General features: G+C 55.2%; 1 protein-coding gene across 1 annotated transcript in view; it reads left to right on the top strand.

The window, feature by feature from the left end:
• ANKRD11 (ankyrin repeat domain containing 11) overlaps window positions 1-20,362 on the top strand; it is a 166,969-nt gene that overhangs the window by 143,465 nt on the left and 3,142 nt on the right. Inside the window, exons 5-11 of the mRNA XM_075433948.1 lie at window positions 6,650-6,820; window positions 7,961-8,164; window positions 9,994-10,136; window positions 10,589-10,736; window positions 11,489-18,225; window positions 19,828-19,926; window positions 20,033-20,176. Coding sequence (XP_075290063.1) covers window positions 6,650-6,820; window positions 7,961-8,164; window positions 9,994-10,136; window positions 10,589-10,736; window positions 11,489-18,225; window positions 19,828-19,926; window positions 20,033-20,176 — 7,646 coding nt within the window. The remainder of the gene's footprint in view (window positions 1-6,649; window positions 6,821-7,960; window positions 8,165-9,993; window positions 10,137-10,588; window positions 10,737-11,488; window positions 18,226-19,827; window positions 19,927-20,032; window positions 20,177-20,362) is intronic.

The following is a 20,362-nucleotide window of genomic DNA, read 5'->3' as shown; positions in this document are numbered from 1 at the left end:
TCGGGCATGGGAACCACCCGCGGGCTAATGCTCAAAGCCTTTGTCCCGGGAGCCTGCTCCCGCTCCTCCTCTTGTGAGCCTCTCGCCTGGAGCGTGGTGAAGGGAGGGAGACGCGGTTCCCCGGCGGCGTTCAGCAGCCGCAGCTCTGCTCAGACCCCGCTTTCCCCTTTAAGCTCGTGCGCGCGGGTGCTGCTGGCGTCAGCGCGAGGGAAGAGCCGAGCAGGATCCCCGAGTTAAACTGCGGCAGCGCCAGGCTGGAGCTGCGCTCTGCGGGTTTGCGGAAGGCTTGGAGCAAGCAGCAAACGAGCTGCTTTAAAAATAGCTCAGCAGAGGTGGGGCTCATCCCCGGGCGGGCGCGCGGCGCATCGCTGGGGTCTTCCTTCCCGGTGGGATGCGGGCGCGCGGTCCAGCCGCCATCTCTGGTGATGGGCAGCGAGATAACGGTGACACTCCCCTCTGGTTTTTGCACTCCCGCGCAGGGACTGGCGCGCGTACAGCCTTGCTAAAGGGGTTTTAGCGTCAAATAACCTTTATTCCTGTTTGCTGAGGTGTTCACCCACTGTGAGCCTTTCTTTTAATTTGCTCCACGTTGCTGCGAGGTGTTACAGAGAAGCGTTTAATTAGAGGAGAAGGAGCAGCCTGCAGGAGCCAGTGGCACTTAGAGCCGTCGAGTGGAGATCTTTGTGCAGATTCCCCTCTTAAATCTGCTGAAATTGGGATTCTGAGCGAAGTCTTCCAGGTGGAAATAAAACACATTTGCAGCTCTGTTAGCCTGGGACCTGCCAGGGCGGGGGAAGCCATCCCAGAGCCTTCCCGGCGCTTTGCTCACGCAGGACGCTGCCGGGTGCTCCTGAAGCCGAGCACAGGAAGCGGAGCCGCCGGCGACACGGCACAGCGCGCGTCCCCTGGGCGCAGCTCCCGCTCCATCCTCCCCGCTCACGTTTCAGACCCAGCCTCGCCGCTCCGCTCCCTCGGCGTTGCCCGAGCCTCGTGCCACACGGGGAGCCTGGGGCTGCCGCGGTGCCAGCGCTGGGCACGGCACAGCCCTGCCCTGCTCCTTACGCAACCGGCGACCTACTTCGCCCCGAACGCTTAACGAAGTGGGATTAACCTCTGCGCTGCGGCAGCCGGCAGCCGAGCATCTGGCTGCAGAGGGGACAGCGCTGCGCTTCTCCGCTGCCTTCCACCGGGAAGGCCTCGGGGGAACGGGTGAGCGTGGCCCTGGCACCGGGGAGGGAAATCCCTTCCGTGCAGAGCGAAGTGCCGTGGGAGCGGGACCAGGCGCGATCCTCCAGCGCCGGGCGGGAAGCACGCGCGAGCCAGAGTCTTCAGCTGCCTCAGCGCAGCGAGGGAGAACGTGGCAGTCGCTTTCCAATTTATTTTTATCTTGTTGATCGCATGCCTTTCAATGTTAAATGTTCTGTGGAGGAGGAAATTTCTGCAACTGCAGAATTAATAGGAGTTTAGGGGTTTTCGGTTGAACTCAGTAATCAATTTTTGCAAATCAGAGCCTCACGCTGACAACCTGCAGCAGCCGAGTGATATTAATGAAAATGTTCCCGTTCTAATTGTGGCTCCCTCTGCACGTACGCGTGGAGCAGCCCACTGCCACGTACAGCCCGCGTGCATCGCACGTCCTGCAAAGCCACTTCCCGGTGACGCTGGCTGCGCTCTGACCCCCTCGAGCTTCTCTGTGCCCCGCTTTGCAGCACGGCTGGATGCGGCCGGGAGCTGGACGCTGAGCCGAGGCGTGCGGGGAAGCCAGGCCTCTGCCCACCGCCCGGCAGAACGGGGTTTAATGACCCTGTCTTGAGCGGAGCCTAACGAGGAGCGGGAAAGCACCGTGTGTGCGGATCGGGTGTCCCTGTGCTCGGGGCGAGCGTGCCTGGCAGGACGCGCTGCGCAGCCGCGTAGCTCCTGGGACTGCCCAGGCTAAATTGTTGTCTTACTGTAAGCACGTTGAGTTTAATTTTATTTTCAGCCATTAAAAAAGCTATCCGCTTTCCTGTGATCTGATTTCACCTTCTAGCTCTGTTACGGCTGCCAGGGTGACCGAAATGTGGCTTCGGAGAATTAGACAGGGATTCTCCTTCCACGCACAGACGCGTCTCCGGAGCTTCTGTTTGGAGAGGGGTGGCCCGTGCTGCCTGGTTGGAGAGGTTCCCTGGTATGGAGCTGTTGTTTCTTCAGTCTACGGGATCCCAGGTGCAGGGGGTCGATGGAAATCGTTGGCTGTGGGTGAGACCTTTGCAGCGGGAGAGCGGCAGAGGACGGCACCTTTGTGCATGGTGCAGGGAAAAGGTTTTTGGAGCTGCCTGCTCGCGAGCTGAGGGAGATACGAGCGGCATGAATCGAGCTGGAGCAGTGGAGACATCCCCACACGCTGCTGCCCTCGTCTGCCGGAGACTTTTACTCCGCTGGCAGTTTGGTGAATGAACGAGGAAAGCTGTGCTCCGGCGCAAAGTCCCCTGCTCGAGTTTGAAGCCGTCCGTTGGCGGTTTCGCCTGACCTGCTGGACTTTGCACGGGGGCAAAGCAGGCTCTGTCCTGCCGCTGGCCGCGTGCTGGTGACCCACATTGAATGTGACACGATGACAAATGCGACTGGATGAGCAGAGGATTCGCCTTTCCCCGGGCTGCCGGACCCTGCCTGGCGTGGGGGTGGTGGGAGGGAAGAGTCTGGATGCGGCTACTCCGTTAGCCCATTACGCTTGCATTCTGTGATCCGTTGCAAATCCTCCTGGACCTCTGCCTCCCCACCACCACCACTTCTGACTCCCAGTTTCAAGGTGCCGGAGCTGGGGACAGGGCAGACGCTGCGTGGTTACCTGGTGGGGTTTCCCCTCCCTGGCTGCTGGGAGTTGAATCCCTGTTTCTTGGAGAGCGTTACCAGACGCTTACTTGTTTGCAGACCTCCTTGTATCATCCCTCTAACGCTTCCTGGGATGCTCACAGTATCTTCAGCAAAATAATAAGCCTGCTTAGGGTCAGATGTTTGAGCGGAATGGAGCCCTTGCCTATGCTGCCTTGCTGCAAGACTTGGCCTACCGTATCGGCAGTGTAGTTGGCCCACGTGGAAGTGCTCCAGGTCACAGAATCACAGAATCCCACCATGGCAGGGGTGGGAAGGGCCCTCTGTGGGTCACCCAGCCCAACCCCCTGCCCAAGCAGGGTCACCCAGAGCAGGGGGCACAGCACCGCGGCCAGGCGGGGCTGGAATATCTCCAGAGAAGGAGACTCCACAGCCTCCCTGGGCAGCCTGGGCCAGGGCTCCGTCACCCTCAGAGGGAAGAAGTTCTTCCTCGGGTTCAGCTGGAGCTTCCTCTGCTCCAGTTTGTGCCCGTTGCCCCTTGTCCTGTCGCTGGGCACCACTGGAAAGAGTCTGGCCCCGTCCTCCTGACCCCCACCCTGCAGATATTGAGAGGCATTTCTAAGGTCCCCTCTCAGCCTTCTCTTCTCCAGGCTGAACAAGCCCAGCTCCCTCAGCCTCTCGTTGGAGGAGAGATGCTCCAGTCCCCTCCTCATCCTCGTAGCCCTGGTCATGGCGTTCCTCTTCGGGGGGGGCAGGTACTTGCAGCCTTGCTGCGGTAGATAACCCCCTCGATTCCTCTGCCTCTTCTGGCAGCATCCCGGCGAGAGCCGGTGCCTGCTGGGGCTGAGCCCAGCAGGGCCCGGGGGCTGGTGGCTCCGCGACTCGAAACTCCTTCTCATTAAAAAGATTTTTACTTTGTGCTTCGAAGTCACAGGCGGGATTTGCTTTCTTGAAAAGCAAGTGCGATCAGTTTGGCAGCAGAGTTTCTGTTTATGCGGGAGGTTTTGAAGAGCTCGGCTGCGCGCGGTCTTCTCCTTACGTCAGGGGTGCGGCGAGGTGTTGGGCTGCTCAGGTTTCCCGAGCAGCATCGAAGCAGCCTGGGATCGAACGGGCGCTCGAGCGCGCGATGCCAGAGCGCGGAGCCACTCACCTGCGTCGGGCGACTTGTACGGCCGTGGCTGCCAAGCGTGTCCTTCCCGGCCCTCTGCACGCGGTGGGAGCCCTGCAGGTAGCCTGGTGATAAACCAGCTGTGTCGGTGAGGAGAGGCTGAGAGAGCTGGGCTTGTTCAGCCTGGAGAAGAGAAGGCTGAGAGGGGACCCGATTGCAGCCTTTCAGTACTTAAAGGGAGCCAATAGGAAAGATGGGGACAATCTTTTTAGTAGAGACAGCAGTGACAGGACGAGGGGTGATGGTTTTAAACTAAAACAGGGTAGGTTTAGGCTGGATAGAAGGAAGAAATTCTTTACAATGAGGGTGGTGAGACGCTGGAACAGGTTGCCCAGAGAGGTAGTGGAGGCCCCATCCCTGGAAACATTCCAGACCAGGTTGGACGGGGCTCTGAGCACCCTGATCCAGTTAGCGGTGTCCCTGCTCGCTGCGGGGGGGTTGGACTAGATGACCTCTGGGGGTCCCTTCCGACCCAAAACTTTCTATGATTCTAAATAGATGTGAGCAGGGCTGGATTTTCGACTCACACGTGCCATAGCTGCCTTCTGCTTCCTTGTGGGTTTAGAACAGTTGCCTGGTGGGAGGGACACAGCTTGGCTGCTGGCGAGGCATTGCCGTGCTGCTCTGCAGATCGAGATTCCCTCTTGCTTGGCTGGCTCTGCGAAAGGAAACTTCATTTTTGTTTCCTGAACTGGCACCTTGACCCCGTTGTTCTCCAAACGTGTCCCTGCCGTGGGCCTCGGCGTGGCTGCGGCTGTGTGGACCCGGTGGAGAGCGTGCAGCAGGAGTTCTGCTTCCACCGGGCAGCATCCACAAGCACGCCGACCCGAAGCGCAGAGGAAGGGCCGCTGAATCTCCTGGCATGGGAAAATGCTCAATACTTGCATAAAGAAAACTGGAAAAGTGCTGAAGAAAAGCTGTGGAGTCAGGCTTCTGGCAGAGGTTGGGTGTGCGAGCCGGGCAGCGGGGAGGGAGGCAGCGGGTTCCACGGTGCTCAGCAGGGTCCGGTGCTCGCCAGGCTGCTGTGTGGGTCGCCGGGAGCAAGGCTGGAGGTGCAGGGAGAGGCCGGGGCTTCATCTCGTCCTTGAGCACATCGCATGCCAGCAGCAGACACCGGCTGTGGAGGCAGTTGTGCTCAGTCCCTCAGCAGGAGCTGCCTTCCTGGGTGATGCAGGAGACTGAGCGTCAGGCTGGGGTTTGGAGGTGACAAGCCGGGCACAGGAGTTGCTTCTTCCCGTCCTGTTTGGTTGGGATTTTTTGAAAGGGCTGCAGGAGCAGATGTGGCTGAGCAGTCATCGGCCCCTGCCTGCTGGTGGGTGCCGGGCTGGAAGCAGCCACTGTGGGAGGAGAGGGCCCAGCCCGGCGCTGCCCGGGGCAGTGCACCCCTTGGGCTGCAGAGCCCTTGGGTCGATGATGACAGAGGGCGAAACGGCAACGATTCCGAGCTGTCAGCCTGGGTCTTGTGAGCGCTCTCGGGTGATGCTGTTAGATGGCTCCGGTTCAGTCCGTGCTGTGGTGGTGTAAGGCTGCCTGCCCTCCTCGAAGCGCCATGGCATGATATCACAGAATCACAGCATCCCAGCATGGCAGGGTTGGCAGGGCCCTCTGTGGGTCACCCAGCCCAGCCCCCTGCCCAAGCAGGGTCACCCACAGCAGGCTGCACAGCACCGCGTCCAGGCGGGGCTGGAATATCTCCAGAGAAGGAGACTCCACAGCCTCCCTGGGCAGCCTGGGCCAGGGCTCCGTCACCCTCAGAGGGAAGAAGTTCTTCCTTGGGTTCAGCTGGAGCTTCCTCTGCTTCAGTTTGTGCCCGTTGCCCCTTGTCCTATCGCTGGGCACCACTGGAAAGAGTCTGGCCCCATCCTCCTGACACCCACCCTGCAGATATTTATGAACATTTCTAAGGTCCCCTCTCAGCCTTCTCTTCTCCAGGCTGAACAAGCCCAGCTCCCTCAGCCTCTCCTCGTAGGAGAGATGCTCCAGTCCCCTCCTCATCCTCGTAGCCCTCCGCTGGACTCTCTCCAGTAGCTCCTCATCTTTCTTGAACTGGGGAGCCCAGCACTGGACACAGGACTCCAGATGGGGCCTCCCTAGGGCAGAGCAGAGGGGAAGGAGAACCTCCCTTGTCCTGCTGCCCACACTCCTCTTGATGCACCCCAGGATCCCATTGGCCTTCTTGGCACCCAGGGCACGCTGCTGGCTCATTAAGGTTGGAAAAGACCTCTAAGTTCAAGTCCCACCGTCACCCCATCACCACCGTGCCTACAAAATGGTGGCCCTACTAAACGGAGGCCCGTAGAAGTGAGGTGGAAGGTACAGCACTGGTAGTGGCCCCACGAAGGACCCGCTCCCTCCCTCTTTTGCTGCAGTTTGATGGTGGGGGGGGACACTGGTAGAAGCAGCCTGTGCCAGGAGAGGCTGTCGGAGGAGCCGGTGGGCAGCAGGAGCGGTGCACATCCCGGCTGCGACCACAGCCGCGTGAGCCCAGGCAGCTGCCGCAGGTACCGGTGCTGCTCCCACCGCAGCGGTGTGTCCTTCACCGTAGGCTTTTCAATTTGGGGGTTACGGAAGCGGAGCTGAAGAGCTGTTAGCACTTTGCTCCGAAATGCACATGGGTTTTGGTTACAGTGAGACTCACGGCTTGTGTTTCTGTGTCTCCTTCCACCACAGAAAAGCAGGGTCCAGAGCGGAAGAGGATTAAAAAGGAGCCCGCCACCAGAAAGCCTGGCTTGCTCTTCGGAATGGGCCTTTCAGGGATCCGGGCAGGCTACCCGCTCTCCGAGCGCCAGCAAGTCGCTCTCCTCATGCAGATGACAGCAGAAGAGTCTGCGAACAGCCCAGGTGAGGTCTGGGGTTGGTTTTGCTCCGAGGTGTGGGTGGACGGGTACGAGCTTGCAGCGAGAGCCTCGCGAATACCTGGGCTGCTCATTGCCCAGCGCCGGGCTCACCGGGCATTCGGGTGGCTCCTTGCTGGTGGCAGAGAGGAGCTGCCACCCCCAGCGTGGTGCTCCACGGGCTCTCCCTGCTCTGAGCGGGGTGCTGGGCTTTGGGGCGCCTTCTCCAGCCTCGTATGGAAGCGTGGTGCTGGAGTGGGGCAGCGGGACACCTGCTCCCGCGGGGCTCTGCCCTGACTCCGGGCATGGGCTGCTGCCGGGGCTGGCACGTGGCCGGATCCAGGCCACCACCGAGCCTGCCCTGGCCGCCTGGCTAGAGCTTGGGTTCGACGGGAGCCGCCTCCGTGGCAGAGCTGCGCGTTTTCCGCTGGCGTCCTGGGCTGGAGCAGTAAAGGAGCGTTGTGAATCAAGTGAAACGCTGCGGGTTTTTTAATGTTTCTTCTCATGGAGAGGGATGAGATGTGTAACCAGTGCAACTGTAACTTGAGCTGCGGAGCAGCTGGAACGTGTTTACCACGGATTTTGTATTTTAGTAATTTTTATCGGTTGCATACATGACCCCCCAGGGTTTTTAGAGGCACTGTGCTATCTGTGTGCGCACATCTGCATCCTACACACAAGCGTTGCAGCTTTTAGCCACGTATTTTGTTGTTCTTAACACCAGTCTAGCTGCTTATGTTGCTGTTACTTGGGGGAAAAAAAAAAAGGCGAAAAGCTGTGTAGTCTTCAGAGCTTTCAGTCTCCTCCCAAGGCTGCCAGACCTCACATGTGCTCGGTAAAGGGCCGCTTCCCTGAGGAAATGAGGTTTTAGGGTGAGGAGCTGCATTGTCTGCTCCTAAATCACGGGGCTGCCTGCAGCCTTTGCAAGGACTGCAGTTCTCTCGGCGGGCTTTGGCAGCCGGTGATTCATATCTGCGTTACGCACACGCAGGCTTTCCTCTGTCTGCACATCGGCTGCAGAGCTTGGGTTGCCTCTTGTGGGGAGCGTTCGGGGAGAGGCGAGGTGAAACGTGTTGCAAGAGCTCCCTCTTAGGGCTTCGGGCTTCCGTGGAATCGCCGTTCCTGACTCTGTTTCTCCTCCACGCAGTTGACACAACACCAAAGCATCCCTCTCAGTCTACAGTTTGTCAGAAGGGAACTCCTAACTCTGCCTCCAAAACCAAAGATAAAGTAAATAAGAGAAACGAGCGAGGAGAGACTCGGCTGCATCGAGCTGCCATCCGAGGAGACGCCCGGCGCATCAAGGAGCTCATTATCGAGGGTGCAGATGTCAATGTGAAGGACTTTGCAGGTAACCAGCCCGCTGGCACTACTGGCGGGGCAGCCCACGGAGCCGAAGCTTTTCCCACCTGCTTGCGTGTTCCACCTCCAAGAGCTCCCACCAGAGAAAGCAGTTTCTTTATAACGTGGGTTTGCTACTTGTAAAGAGGGAATTAACCAAAAATAATGATTTTGCCCTTTAGGGGAGAAAAAGTCTTGCTGTCCTTTTAAAAGGAAAAAAATACTCCTACAGATTCGTCAAAACAAGAAATCCCTGAAAAGCATCAGTTCCCTTGCTGGAGTTGGGGAGCTGCGTTCCCGGGCTGTCCTGTCTGCTCTGAGCGTGCTCCCGCTCGGGGAGGGGATGCTGGGCTCGATCCGTAGTGATCCTGGGGCTGCCCTGGCTCCACGCTCTGAAACTGGGACTGGGACCCTCTGAAACTGGGACTGGGACCCTCTGCTCCGTTCGCTTGTGCCCTTCCACATGGGTGCTGTCATGGAGGTCTGGAGGGGCATTTGCAAAGGGAGCTGGGCTGTTTTAGCTCTTTTTTTACTTAAAATATCAGAAATGATGTGCACGAAAATACTGAAGAGAGTGGGTTTGTAGAGTCATGGCTCCAGATGATGCCTACAGCTTGCTGGGTTTTGGTTTTGAGTGCTGAGCGTGGGGGTGCCGCTGACGGGGAGCAGCACGAGAGTGAAGGGCAAGGTCAGCTCCCAGCTGCACCAGCCAGGGAGACACTGACCACCCTGAGCCGCAGCTCAGCACCACCTCCCTCTCCTCCTCCTCCTCCTCAGCAGGGCTGCGAAGCTCCTGCTTCTGGGGGCGAAATGGGGAGAGGAGCCTGGGTGCGGGGCTGTGGCCGCAGCCCGTTCTGGGAGGGGAGCAGCCCCGAGTGCTGCGGGGAGAAGGCAGCCGTGAGGCGATGTGCAGCCGTACCGGCGCCCGGGCTGGGTTAGCATCAGGCAGCCTTTCTTCAGAGCTTGACTTTGACTTTGCTCTTTCCTGTTCTCTTCACACGATTTTGGGGCTATAAATAGATATGCACGTTCCTCCACCTGTATGATTAATACCAGTGCTGGACTGAAGTATCAGCTGTGATTAATTCTGGTCGCAGGTGCCCCTTTTCAGTGCTCCAAGTGAAGGCAACAGAATGAGCTCCCACGACGCTATCAGCAAAATACCGAAGGAGCTGTGCACAAAACAGTTTCTGCTTAAAAATAGTCTGTCTGAACATGATAAAATATTTCATTCTGTGTGCTTCGGAGGTTTGTTTGAGAACTGGAGCCGCTGTTACTGTGGAGACCTGCTGTTTGGTTTCTCCCCGAGCCGGGGGCCTGTTCTGCGGCGACGCGGCTGCTTGCTTCGGAGAGCACACAAAATATTTGTGAGCTCTGCGTGGGGGATGTCGCAGGGCGCTGTCTGCAGTTCAGGGCTCGGTGCTGATCTGGGCAGCAGCGTTTCCCTTACAGAGGAGTTGGAAGGGGAAAAGATTGGAGACCTGCCTTCCGCACGACATCAGCAATTCTCTTAATTTCCTACCCAAAGCTTTGCCTTTCCGTTTCCTGGGGCTGTGTCTGTTCTGGCAGATGATCTGCCTGTAGCACATGGCGTGACCAGAGGGAAAAGCGGGATTGCTTTTACTACCGCTTGGTTGGAGCAGCAAGGCAGAGCTGCAGGTTTCTTCCTGCCGTGCCGTGGGGAGCTGGGCAAACGAGGCCATCTTCTTGGCCACCAGAGCCCGCGGACCCCTAGACACGCCGTCATCTCCAGCGTCCGTGGATGGAGGTTACTTTTCACTGTCTCTGACGTGCTCGGTGAAGGTGGTGTCCATGTTCTGAGCGTCCCTTTGCTTGCAGGCTGGACGGCGTTGCATGAGGCATGCAACCGGGGATACTACGACGTTGCAAAGCAGTTGCTCGCTGCGGGCGCCGAAGTCAACACGAAGGGGTTGGATGACGACACCCCGCTGCACGATGCAGCGAATAATGGGCACTTCAAGGTTGGTTTTTGCTGGAGTTCATAACTGTGTTTTTAATGACTTTTGGTTTTCCTTGTGCTTCAAGCAGCCGACTGTGTAATACAGAGATTCTGGTTATTTTACTGTCATTTGCTGCTGATCGCCAAGTAGAGGGCAAGAATTTCCCTGCCCCGGTGCTGTTAAGTGCTTTACGTGGTGTTTCCCTGTGCGGAGAGATCGTTCATTCATCTTCTGGAGTCAGGGGGAGCGAGCGTGGCGTTGTGTCTTGTTCTCCTGCCTGCTTTCCTGCCCAAGCTGGTTCATGTTGCTGGTTTTTTTGTCACCTTTCTTACTGTCGACTGTTAGTACCGTAAGGCGTGTCCTAAGAACAAACTGCCTGGGGACACCACCCTTCTAGTCGTGTATGAAATGTATACAAAAAGCCTGGAATCGAAACATCGTGAGCATCTTCAAGTCTCCATTTCTGTTTTCAGGTGGTGAAATTGTTGTTACATTATGGAGGGAATCCTCATCAAAGCAACAGGAAGGGCGAGACGCCTTTAAAAGTCGCTAATTCTCCCACCATGGTGAATCTGCTCCTGGGAAAGACCACGTACCCCTCTAGCGAAGAGAGCTCAACAGGTGAGATTGACCTTTATGTGAACGTGGGATTGATGTTTGCGGCCTGCAGCTGTCTGTTAATACAGAGTCGTTAAGAGGACAGTGAAGTTAGACTCTTGTCAGAATATCTGCACGCTGCTGCCACGGTCAGGAGTCCGTCTGTAGCTGTAACCCAAATTCAGACAACATAACTACCAGCCTTTAGCTCCGGGAGCTCTAGCTGTTTGCCCTGGAAGCCTACGTTGAGATCACTTGCCTGGTGCAGTCGAGATGTAGGATTGGAAGCCAACTGCAGGTAAATGGCTGTCTTACCTTTGAAATGTGGGTAATATTGCAGCTTATACGTAGGGAGGAGGAGGTTTGCGTGCACGTTGTGTATTCCCCCACAGACCCGAGCATGATGCTGGGTCGTACCGGTGCTGACGTTGCAGGTTGTGCTCCCGGGCTGTCCCTCAGCAGAGCGCCCGGCTAGAGCCTGCCCCACGGGTGCCACCGTTGTGGCTGCGTGTCCTGGTTTCGGCTGTTTGCAGTCATAACCCTGTTAAAATGTTTTTATTTTGGTAAAACCCTGGATGTTGTTTTGAGGAGCACCCCATGCAGGTCTGGAGCTCCCAGCCTGGTGTTTCGAGCTTTCAGCTACAAACTTAGCAGAGGCTGGGTGAGGTAAAGGGGCGGCAGGGCTGTTCGCAGCGTTCACGTCTGCAGCAAACTGAGGATGTTCCCTCCCCGAAGCCCCTCGCAGCCCTTAACGCGTTGTTCTTCTCTCTCTGCAGAGACGTCAGAGGAGGAGGATGCCCCTTCCTTCGCTCCCTCCAGCTCTGTTGATGGCAATAACACAGACTCAGAGTTCGAGAAGGGTTTGAAGCACAAGCCCAAGGCCCAGGAGCCCCCCAAAACCATCACCCCGGTGAAGGATGAGTATGAATTTGATGAGGATGATGAGCAGGACCGGGTCCCGCCAGTCGATGACAAACATTTGCTGAAAAAGGATTACAGAAAAGAGACTAAAGCAAACAGTTTCATTTCCATACCCAAAATGGAAGTGAAAACTTATACTAAAAATAACACAATTACACCAAAGAAAGCTGCCCACCGCATCCTGTCGGACAGCTCGGACGAGGAGGAGACCAGCGTTGCTGTGGGGACGGGGGAGAAGCTGCGACTTTCGACCCACTCGATATTGCCCAGCAGCAAGATTCGGGAGCCCGCCAGCACAAAGACGCAGAAGGAGAAAAGCAAAGTAAAAAAGAAGCGGAAGAAGGAGACAAAAAGCAAAGAGGTTCGGTTTGGCAAAAAAAATGACAAATTTTGTTCCTCTGAATCAGAGAGTGAAAACGTGGAGAGTGAGGAGGATGACAGAGACTCTCTTCAGAGCTCTAGCTGTGTAAAGGACTCCAGGCTAGTGCTAAAGGAATCCTCCTTGTTTAACTCTCTGTCTGCCTCATCGACCTCTTCTCATGGGAGTTTAGCATCCCAGAAACATAACCCCAACCTTACAGAACAGCACTCCAAGCACTGGAGGACGGACAATTGGAAAACCATATCTTCTCCAGCTTGGTCAGATGTCAGTTCCTTATCGGACTCCACCAGGACGAGGCTGACGAGCGAGTCAGACTACTCGTCCGAGGACTCGAGCTTAGAGTCGCTAAAGCCAGTCAGGAAGAAACAGGAGCACAAAAAGAAAAACCCCCCACACAACACTGTTTCTGAGAAAAAGAATTCATTCCATAGCAATGTGGATGGAGCAATTCCAAAGCTGGACAAGGAGGGGAAGGTTGTTAAAAAGCATAAAACAAAACACAAACATAAAAACAAGGAGAAGGGGCAGTGTCCCATCAGCCAAGACATTAAAATAATCAAAACGTTTTCTTTTGAGTTTGAGGACTCTAAACAAAAGCCTGAGAAAGGCTTGATAGTAGAGACAGAAAATCCAGTCGAAAACAAACTGAAAGTGTTAAAGCATGAGCGAGAACACAGTAAGAAGGAGGAAAAGCTCCCCAAAGGTAAAGCGGAGGAGAAGGAGTGGTTGTTTAAAGATGAGACTGGAAAATCCTCGAAAGAGGAGAAATCGTTAAGAAAAATCAAAGATGGTAGTAAAGACATAAGTAAATCCTTCAGAGAAGGATTAAGTAAATCAGAAAAAGAGAAACCTGTCAAGGAGAAGTCTCCCAAAGAGGAGAAGCCGAGAATACACAAGGAGGAGAGGAAGAAGAAGTCAAAGGACAAGCAGTCAAAATCTGAAAAGAAGAATGAGCTGAAAGAGGAGAAGGTTTCAAAACTAGAGAAAGAAAAATCCTTCAAGGAAGAGAAAGAAAAATGCAAAAAGGAAAAACTTTACAGAGACGAGTCTGGGTTTGATGAATTTAATAACAAAAACCAATTTCCCGAAAGCGAGGACACAAAGTTCAGCCTTTCGGACGATCAGCAAGAGAGGTGGTTTTCAGACTTGTCTTCCGATTCGTCCTTCGATTTCAAAGGTGAAGATAGCTGGGATTCTCCCGTAACAGATTTCAGGGAGATTAAAAATGACACCGTGGCAAAGCTAATCATAGAACCCGTGAAAGAGGAAATTAAAGACAAGAAAAAGGAAAATAAAACGAAAGAGAAGAAGGAATACAACGAGAAGCGTAATGAAAAGGACACCTTTAACCTAAAGAAGAAAGAGAGGGACTACGTGGACAAAAGCTCCGAGAAGAAAAAGGACCAAACGGACAGACACAAAGTTACTCCTAGCTATTTGCCTGAAAAGGACAAGAAAAGGAAGGATTCTGCAGAGAGTATCAAGGAGAGGAAAGAAAAAGATACGGGTGAAACCAACAAAGACAGGAAGGATTCCTCTGACGGCTCCAAAGATCGAAAAGATAGCAAAATGAAGCAGGAGGAGCCCTATCGAGATGACTTTAAAGAATACAGCTGCGAAACGTTCTTCAAGGAGAAGTCTGACCCCGAATTCAGCGGTAAAACTCTGGAGAGTTGGGAGAGGCACCATTCTGGGAAGGAAAAGGAGAAGAAGGATGCTCCCGAGAAAGAAAAAAAAGAAAAGGCGAAGCCAGAAAAATACAAGGAAAAATCCAAAGAAGGCGACAAGGAGAAAAATGAAAAAGTGGCTCCCGAGAAAATCCTGAAAGAGAAAGAACTAGACAAGAGTTTCAAAGAGAAAAAAGAAACTAAGGAGAAATACAAAGACCTGCACAGCAAAGAGAAAGAAAGGAAGAGTTCTTTCGACCAGGTTAAAGAGAAGAAAGAGAAAAACTTCTCCGCGGATCGAGAGGACTTCTCTGAGAAAAAGGATGAGAAGAAAGGCAAGGAGAAAAGCTGGTACAGCATTGCAGACATCTTCACAGATGAGAGCGAAGACGAGAGGGATGATTACAGCTTGACTGGGTTCAAAGTCAGTGACTCCGCTGGGAGCGAGATGCATCGGCTGGACAGTCTGCAGGAGAAGGACGACGGCGCAGCTGCTGAGAAGGAGCTGTACCCCGACAAGCACCGCAAGTACTCCTCCGACCGGCAGCATTCAGGAGAGAAGCAGAAAGATAAGGACTCCAAGGAGAAGAAAAAGGACAAAGGAACATCGGAAGGGGGAAAAGAGAAGAAGGAGAAGAGTTCCTTTGAAAAACACAAGGAGAAGAAAGATAAAGACTCTGCCGAGAAGTACAAGGACAGGAAAGACAGAACGTCCATAGATTCCATTCAAGAGAAGAAAAACAAGCAAAAGCTCCCGGAAAAGGCTGAAAAGAAACATGCCAATGACGACAAGGTGAAAAGCAAGCATAAGGAGAAGCCGGATAAAGAGCATTCCAAAGAGAAGAAGTCTTCGAAAGGAGGGGAGTCGGAGAAGAGCCTGCTGGAGAAATTGGAGGAGGAGGCTCTGAATGACTACAGAGATGACTCCAATGACAAGATCAGCGAGATCTCTTCTGACAGCTTCACAGATAGAGGACAAGATCCAGGACTGACCAGCCTCTTTGAGTCTTCTAACCTCTCTCTTGCTGATGCCGCTGAAGAAAAGTTTAAGGACTCTCTCCCTTTACCCTGCTTGCAGGACAGACTCAAGGAGAAGGAGAGACACAGACATTCCTCATCTTCGTCGAAGAAAAGTCACGAGAAAGAAAAAGCAAAGAAGGAGAAGACAGAGAAGAAGGAAAAAACGGAAGAATTCAAAGACTCCAGCAGCAGGAAGGATTCCGCTCATTATGAGAAAGATTTCTCTGTGGATGGGGAGGCTTTTAGCTCTTCCTACAACATGAAGGCAGAGGCTGATGAGGAACCGGAGAAAAGCATTGATTACTTATTTTCTGAAAAGAAAGATAAAAATGATTCTGAAAGAGAGCTGTCAAAGAAGGCGGAAAAAGAAAAGGCGTACGGTTCCAGCGCTATCAGCACAGTTAAAGAGAAAAAGAAGCGAGATAAACACAAGGAAAAATGGAAGGAGGAAAAGGAAAAGCATAGAGATAAACACGCAGATGGTTTCTTTAAGCATCACAAAGACGAGCCAAAGTCAACGCTTAAAGACAAGGACAGTCCTCAAGTTACCACCTTTAAAGATAAATCAAAGGAGGACAACCTCAAATTCGGCGAGACCAAACTGAAGGAGAAGCTCAAGGAGAACCAAGAGAAGGACAAATCGGAGTCAATAAAAATCAGCAACGGGAATGAAAAAATAACCCTTTCCAAAGACAGCGGCAAGAAAGATGCCAGGCCAAGGGAGAAACTCCTGGGAGACGGTGATTTGATGATGACCAGCTTTGAGAGGATGCTGAGCCAGAAAGACCTGGAAATCGAGGAGCGCCACAAAAGGCACAAAGAGAGAATGAAGCAAATGGAGAAAATGAGGCACAGATCCGGAGACCCCAAATTAAAGGACAAGCTGAAAAGCTCGGAAGACGTGCGCAAGAGGAGTCTGGATCTGGCAACAAAGAAGCCCTTAACGCTGGATACTCAGCTCAAGGACAAGAAGCTTAAAGAGCTGGGGCCACTGACTCCAATACTGTCAGCGGAAAACAAGGCACAGCCCGCTGTTGGGACAGACTCTAAAGACTGGATAGCGGGTCCTCAGCTGAAGGAGATCCTCCCGGCGTCTCCCAGGCCGGATCAGAACCGGCCGACGGGAGTCCCGACCCCGGCATCCGTCGTCTCTTGTCCAAGCTATGAGGAGGTGATGCAGACGCCCAGGACTCCTTCGTGCAGCAACGAAGACTACACGGACCTGATGTTTGAATGCGCGGACTCGCAGCACTCGCTGCCTATATCCACGATGTCCATGAACGCCTGTTCTCCATCCTTCTTCGACAGATACGCGAATGTTTCCAGTGGGCTCCCCGAGAATCCGAGTCAGACCCCGACTCGTACCATACCCTCCACGAACCTTTATCGTTCCATCTCGGTTGATATCAGAAGAGCACCCGAAGAAGAGTTCAGCGTTGGAGATAAATTTTTCAGACAGCAAAGCGTCCCGGCGACATCAAATTATGACTCTCCAGTGCAGCATTTAATGGAGGAGAAAGTTCCCCTTCCTTCTGTTCCCGCTGAGAAGTTCCAGTGTTTATCTCCAGGGTATTACTCACCAGATTATGGGGTTTCATCACCGAAAGTAGAAGCTTTGCACTGTGCGCCAGGAGCTGTCAGCGGAGTCGCCCAGTCGCCCGAAAGTGTCTTTTCTGGTTTACAAGCAAAATCCTCCCCTTCGCACAGAGACGAGTTGTTGGCTCCTTCGGTTGAAAGTGCTCTTCCCCCCGACCTCGGCATGCCCTTGGATACCACGGAAGAGCAGCAAGCGACAGCCTCCATTATGCCACCGGAATCTACCTACTTACCGCCAATTGAAGAAAACCATTTTAGTTCGGGTATGCCGGAACAAAACAATATAGACTGGGATAACCCTCCTTCCAGAAACGCCGACGCCGCCATACCTCCCAGCCTGATGGGTAACCCGGCAGAGCACTCTGTCAGCTGGCCCATGGGCTCAGAGCTCCTGATGAAATCTCCCCAGAGGTTTTCCGAGTCCCCGAAACCTCCTCTCTGTTCCCTAGAGCCGATTCATCCTACACCAGTAGCCTTCATTCCCACGGACGCTTCCTACCCCGTTTCTCCCATCTCTTACCCTCTGTCGGTGTCTGAACCGGGGCTCGACGAAGTCAAGGAAGATGCTGAGGAAGCAGTTCCAGGAGAAATAGCAAATACTGAAGAGCAGGCGCCATACATGTCCCCTACTAGGTTAGACACGTTCTTCAACAACTGCAAGCCTCTTCCAGAAGAAGCACCTGAGATACCTCCAGAGCCCCCCTGTATGCCAGCAGAACCTCAGGCAGAAGTTGTTAGCGCGTCAGAAAACAACTATTTGGAAAACAATAACCCTGCGCCTGCAAACGCAGAGGAGGCGGTAACGTGGCCTGATCCCTTCACCAATACAGAAGATGACTTGGACCTTGGCCCCTTCTCGCTACCAGAGCTGCCGCTCCAACCTAAGGATGTTCAAGAGACGGAGATGACGGAGGCAGAAGTGGTAGAAGAAAACCCAGCAGCAGCTTCAGAAACGAGCGCTGGGATCATGAAAGCGAGCGTGTCCGTAATAGCGTCCGGTGAGCCGGAGGAGCCGCCGGCCAGCCAGGCAGCTCCTGCCCTGCCCGTGGAGACGGAGCCACAAGCAGAGGAGCAGAAACCAGAAGCGGCTGCACAAGAAGCCGCCTCGGAAGCGCTGAACGTAGCCGAGGAAAAAGCAGCAGAGGACTCGGAAGCACAAATTTTCCAACAGACCCCGTCCGAGTCCGCTCAGGCGGAGAGCAAAGAGGTGGAGGCCGTGCACGAAGACCTGTCTTCTGCCGGTGGGGTGGCGGAGAGCAGCTCCCAGGCCTGTCCCCCACCCGCGGCCACCGCCGAGGGCAGCGTTCCGCAGGAGGGTGCCGCGGCACGCGGTGGGAGCCAGGTCCCTTCCTCCCAGGCAGACGCACCTCCGGGCAACGCTCAAGCAGAAGTCGTTGAACCAGTACAAAAACCAGTAGCAGAAGCTCCCAAACCACCCAAAATAGAAGAGATTCCTCAGCGAATTACCAGGAACCGGGCTCAGATGCTCGCCAACCAAAACAAGCAGAACGCCGCCTCTTCCGAGAAGGAATTTCCTCCTGTTTCTGCGCCCGCCACGCGTGCCAAAGGCCGCATTACCGAGGAGGACGATTCCCAGGCTCAGCACCCGCGCAAGCGCCGGTTCCAGCGCTCCAACCAGCAGCTCCAGCAGCAGATCAACACGTCCACCCAGCAGACGAGGGAGATGATACAGCAAACACTGGCAGCTATCGTAGACGCGATAAAACTGGACGACATTGAACCTTACCACAGCGACAGGTCTAACCCCTACTTTGAGTACCTCCAGATCAGGAAAAAGATCGAAGAGAAGCGGAAAATCCTCTGCTACATTACTCCCCAAGCTCCGCAGTGCTACGCTGAGTACGTCACCTACACGGGCTCCTACCTGTTGGATGGCAAACCCCTGAGCAAGCTCCATATTCCAGTGGTGAGTCACCTTCCCTCTTTAAACCGCAGCATCAGGGACTGTCCCCTCCCTTGCTGCCACATCCACGGCCACATTGTCCCCTGTGCGTCGTGAGCACCCGTGCAGTGCTGGTGGCACCCCAGCCGTGGCTTTACAGAATGTTGGGGGTTGGCAGGGCCCTCTGTGGGTCACCCAGCCCAACTCCCTGCCCAAGCAGGGTCACCCACAGCAGGCTGCACAGCACCGCGTCCAGGCAGGGCTGGAATATCTCCAGAGAAGGAGACTCCACAGCCTCCCTGGGCAGCCTGGGCCAGGGCTCCGTCACCCTCAGAGGGAAGAAGTTCTTCCTCGGGTTCAGCTGGAGCTTCCTCTGCTTCAGTTTGTGCCCGTTGCCCCTTGTCCTGTCGCTGGGCACCACTGGAAAGAGTCTGGCCCCGTCCTCCTGACCCCCACCCTGCAGATATTTCGAGGCATTTCTAAGGTCCCCTCTCAGCCTTCTCTTCTCCAGGCTGAACAAGCCCAGCTTAGCCTGATTCTGGCACGTGCTCATGACGACAGATACAAGCCTCAGTAAGTGGATGGCCGCGTGGTAAATGCGTCCTCTGAGATGTTGTATTTTTGCAGAGAAGACCTTAGGCTGTGCTTAGGAACCTGAGACTTGTTGGGGCTTTAGAGCAAGTTTCGATGAATCCACTGGATTTGAAGCTGAAAGGCAAAACTGCTTTTACAAGCAGTATAGTAATTAGATAATTAATCTAGAAGACCATAGGAAAAAGATGGCTCTGAACTCCTGCCTCCGTTTTCCCGAGCGCCGATACTTGACTTGCCGCTAGCACAAGCTCCTTGGCAGCGGGATCTGCGTTTCGCCGCTGTGCTGCGTGAACGGACTTGCTAATAGAAACGCAGCGATAAACTTCACGCTGCGGGCAGTAAATCCAGGATCCAGCCTGGCGGAGGCGGGTCGATACGACCGGCCACGTCGGGCTTCGCTCCCCGCTGCAGGCAGCGTGAGGCGCCCGGGCTGCGGGTACTTCTGCTGCCCGGTCAGAGCGAGCGGCAGCGCAGTCCGTGCAGGAGTCGCTGTTTGCGTGAGCGAACGCGCGCTTTGCCTGCCCCAGCGCCGCAGCCGGCGTTCGCGTCTGCTTGGTCCCTCCTAGACCGACCCGGAGCCACCTGCTCTTGGGTTCTGCAGCCTGGGCTGTGCTCGAGGAGCGCCTGGCACCCTTCCCAGCGCGCAGACCGGGCTGCTCCCAGCAGTACTCCTCCAGCGGTGTCATCCTCTTCGTCTGACGTCCTCGGGCCCCTCCGCACGCTGCCCTTGCAGCACGTGGGGTGATTTAGGCTCTGGCTCTGCAGGCTGAGCTCATCCCTCGGCACTGGACACCTCTTACCCCTCGCTGTGGTCTGGGCAGCGGCAGGACGTTGTCCTTCGCTGTCTGCCTGCTGAGGAGATAGACTTTCTCCTCCGGCGAGCTCCGTACAGCACCCGTGGGGTGGCACCAGCTCCCTCCCCGATCCCTTGGCCAAGGTGCCTTTCAGCTTCGTGGCCGGGGCACCAGGCATTCCCTGCGGGCCGGGCACCCCGCAGCGCGGCTCTAACCCTCCGCTGTCGTGCGCCCGCAGATCGCCCCGCCGCCGTCGCTCGCGGAGCCTCTGAAGGAGCTCTTCAAGCAGCAGGAAGCCGTCCGGGGGAAGCTGCGGCTCCAGCACAGCATAGAGCGGGTAAGGGAGCGCTCTGGGGAGATTCCTGCTGGGGAAGAGGTCCCCGATTTCCTCCGCCGGGGAGACCGAGGCTGCCACGCTGACCGTTCCGTTTGCTCTTCCTCAGGAGAAGCTCATTGTCTCCTGTGAGCAGGAGATTTTGAGAGTTCATTGCCGGGCAGCGAGGACTATTGCCAACCAGGCTGTGCCCTTCAGTGCCTGCACCATGCTGCTGGACTCCGAGGTCTATAACATGCCTCTAGAAAATCAGGTCAGTGCCTGTCGTGGCGGTGAAGTGGCTCGGAGGTGCTGTGCGAGACCCCGAGGGAGACGGTGCTTTGCTGGACGGAGGGAGGGGCGCAGGCAGGCGTTACTGATGCTGCCCCTGCTCAGGTGCCTGTCGCCCACCGCGGAGATGCAGGGCGTCCCGTGGGAGCCCTCCCCAGCACGTCCCCAC

This window comes from Opisthocomus hoazin, chromosome 12 (genome assembly GCF_030867145.1).
Source record: "Opisthocomus hoazin isolate bOpiHoa1 chromosome 12, bOpiHoa1.hap1, whole genome shotgun sequence".
NCBI lineage: Eukaryota > Metazoa > Chordata > Aves > Opisthocomiformes > Opisthocomidae > Opisthocomus > Opisthocomus hoazin.
Note: the sequence above shows the minus strand (reverse complement) of the source record. Positions and strands in the feature narration are given on the sequence as shown.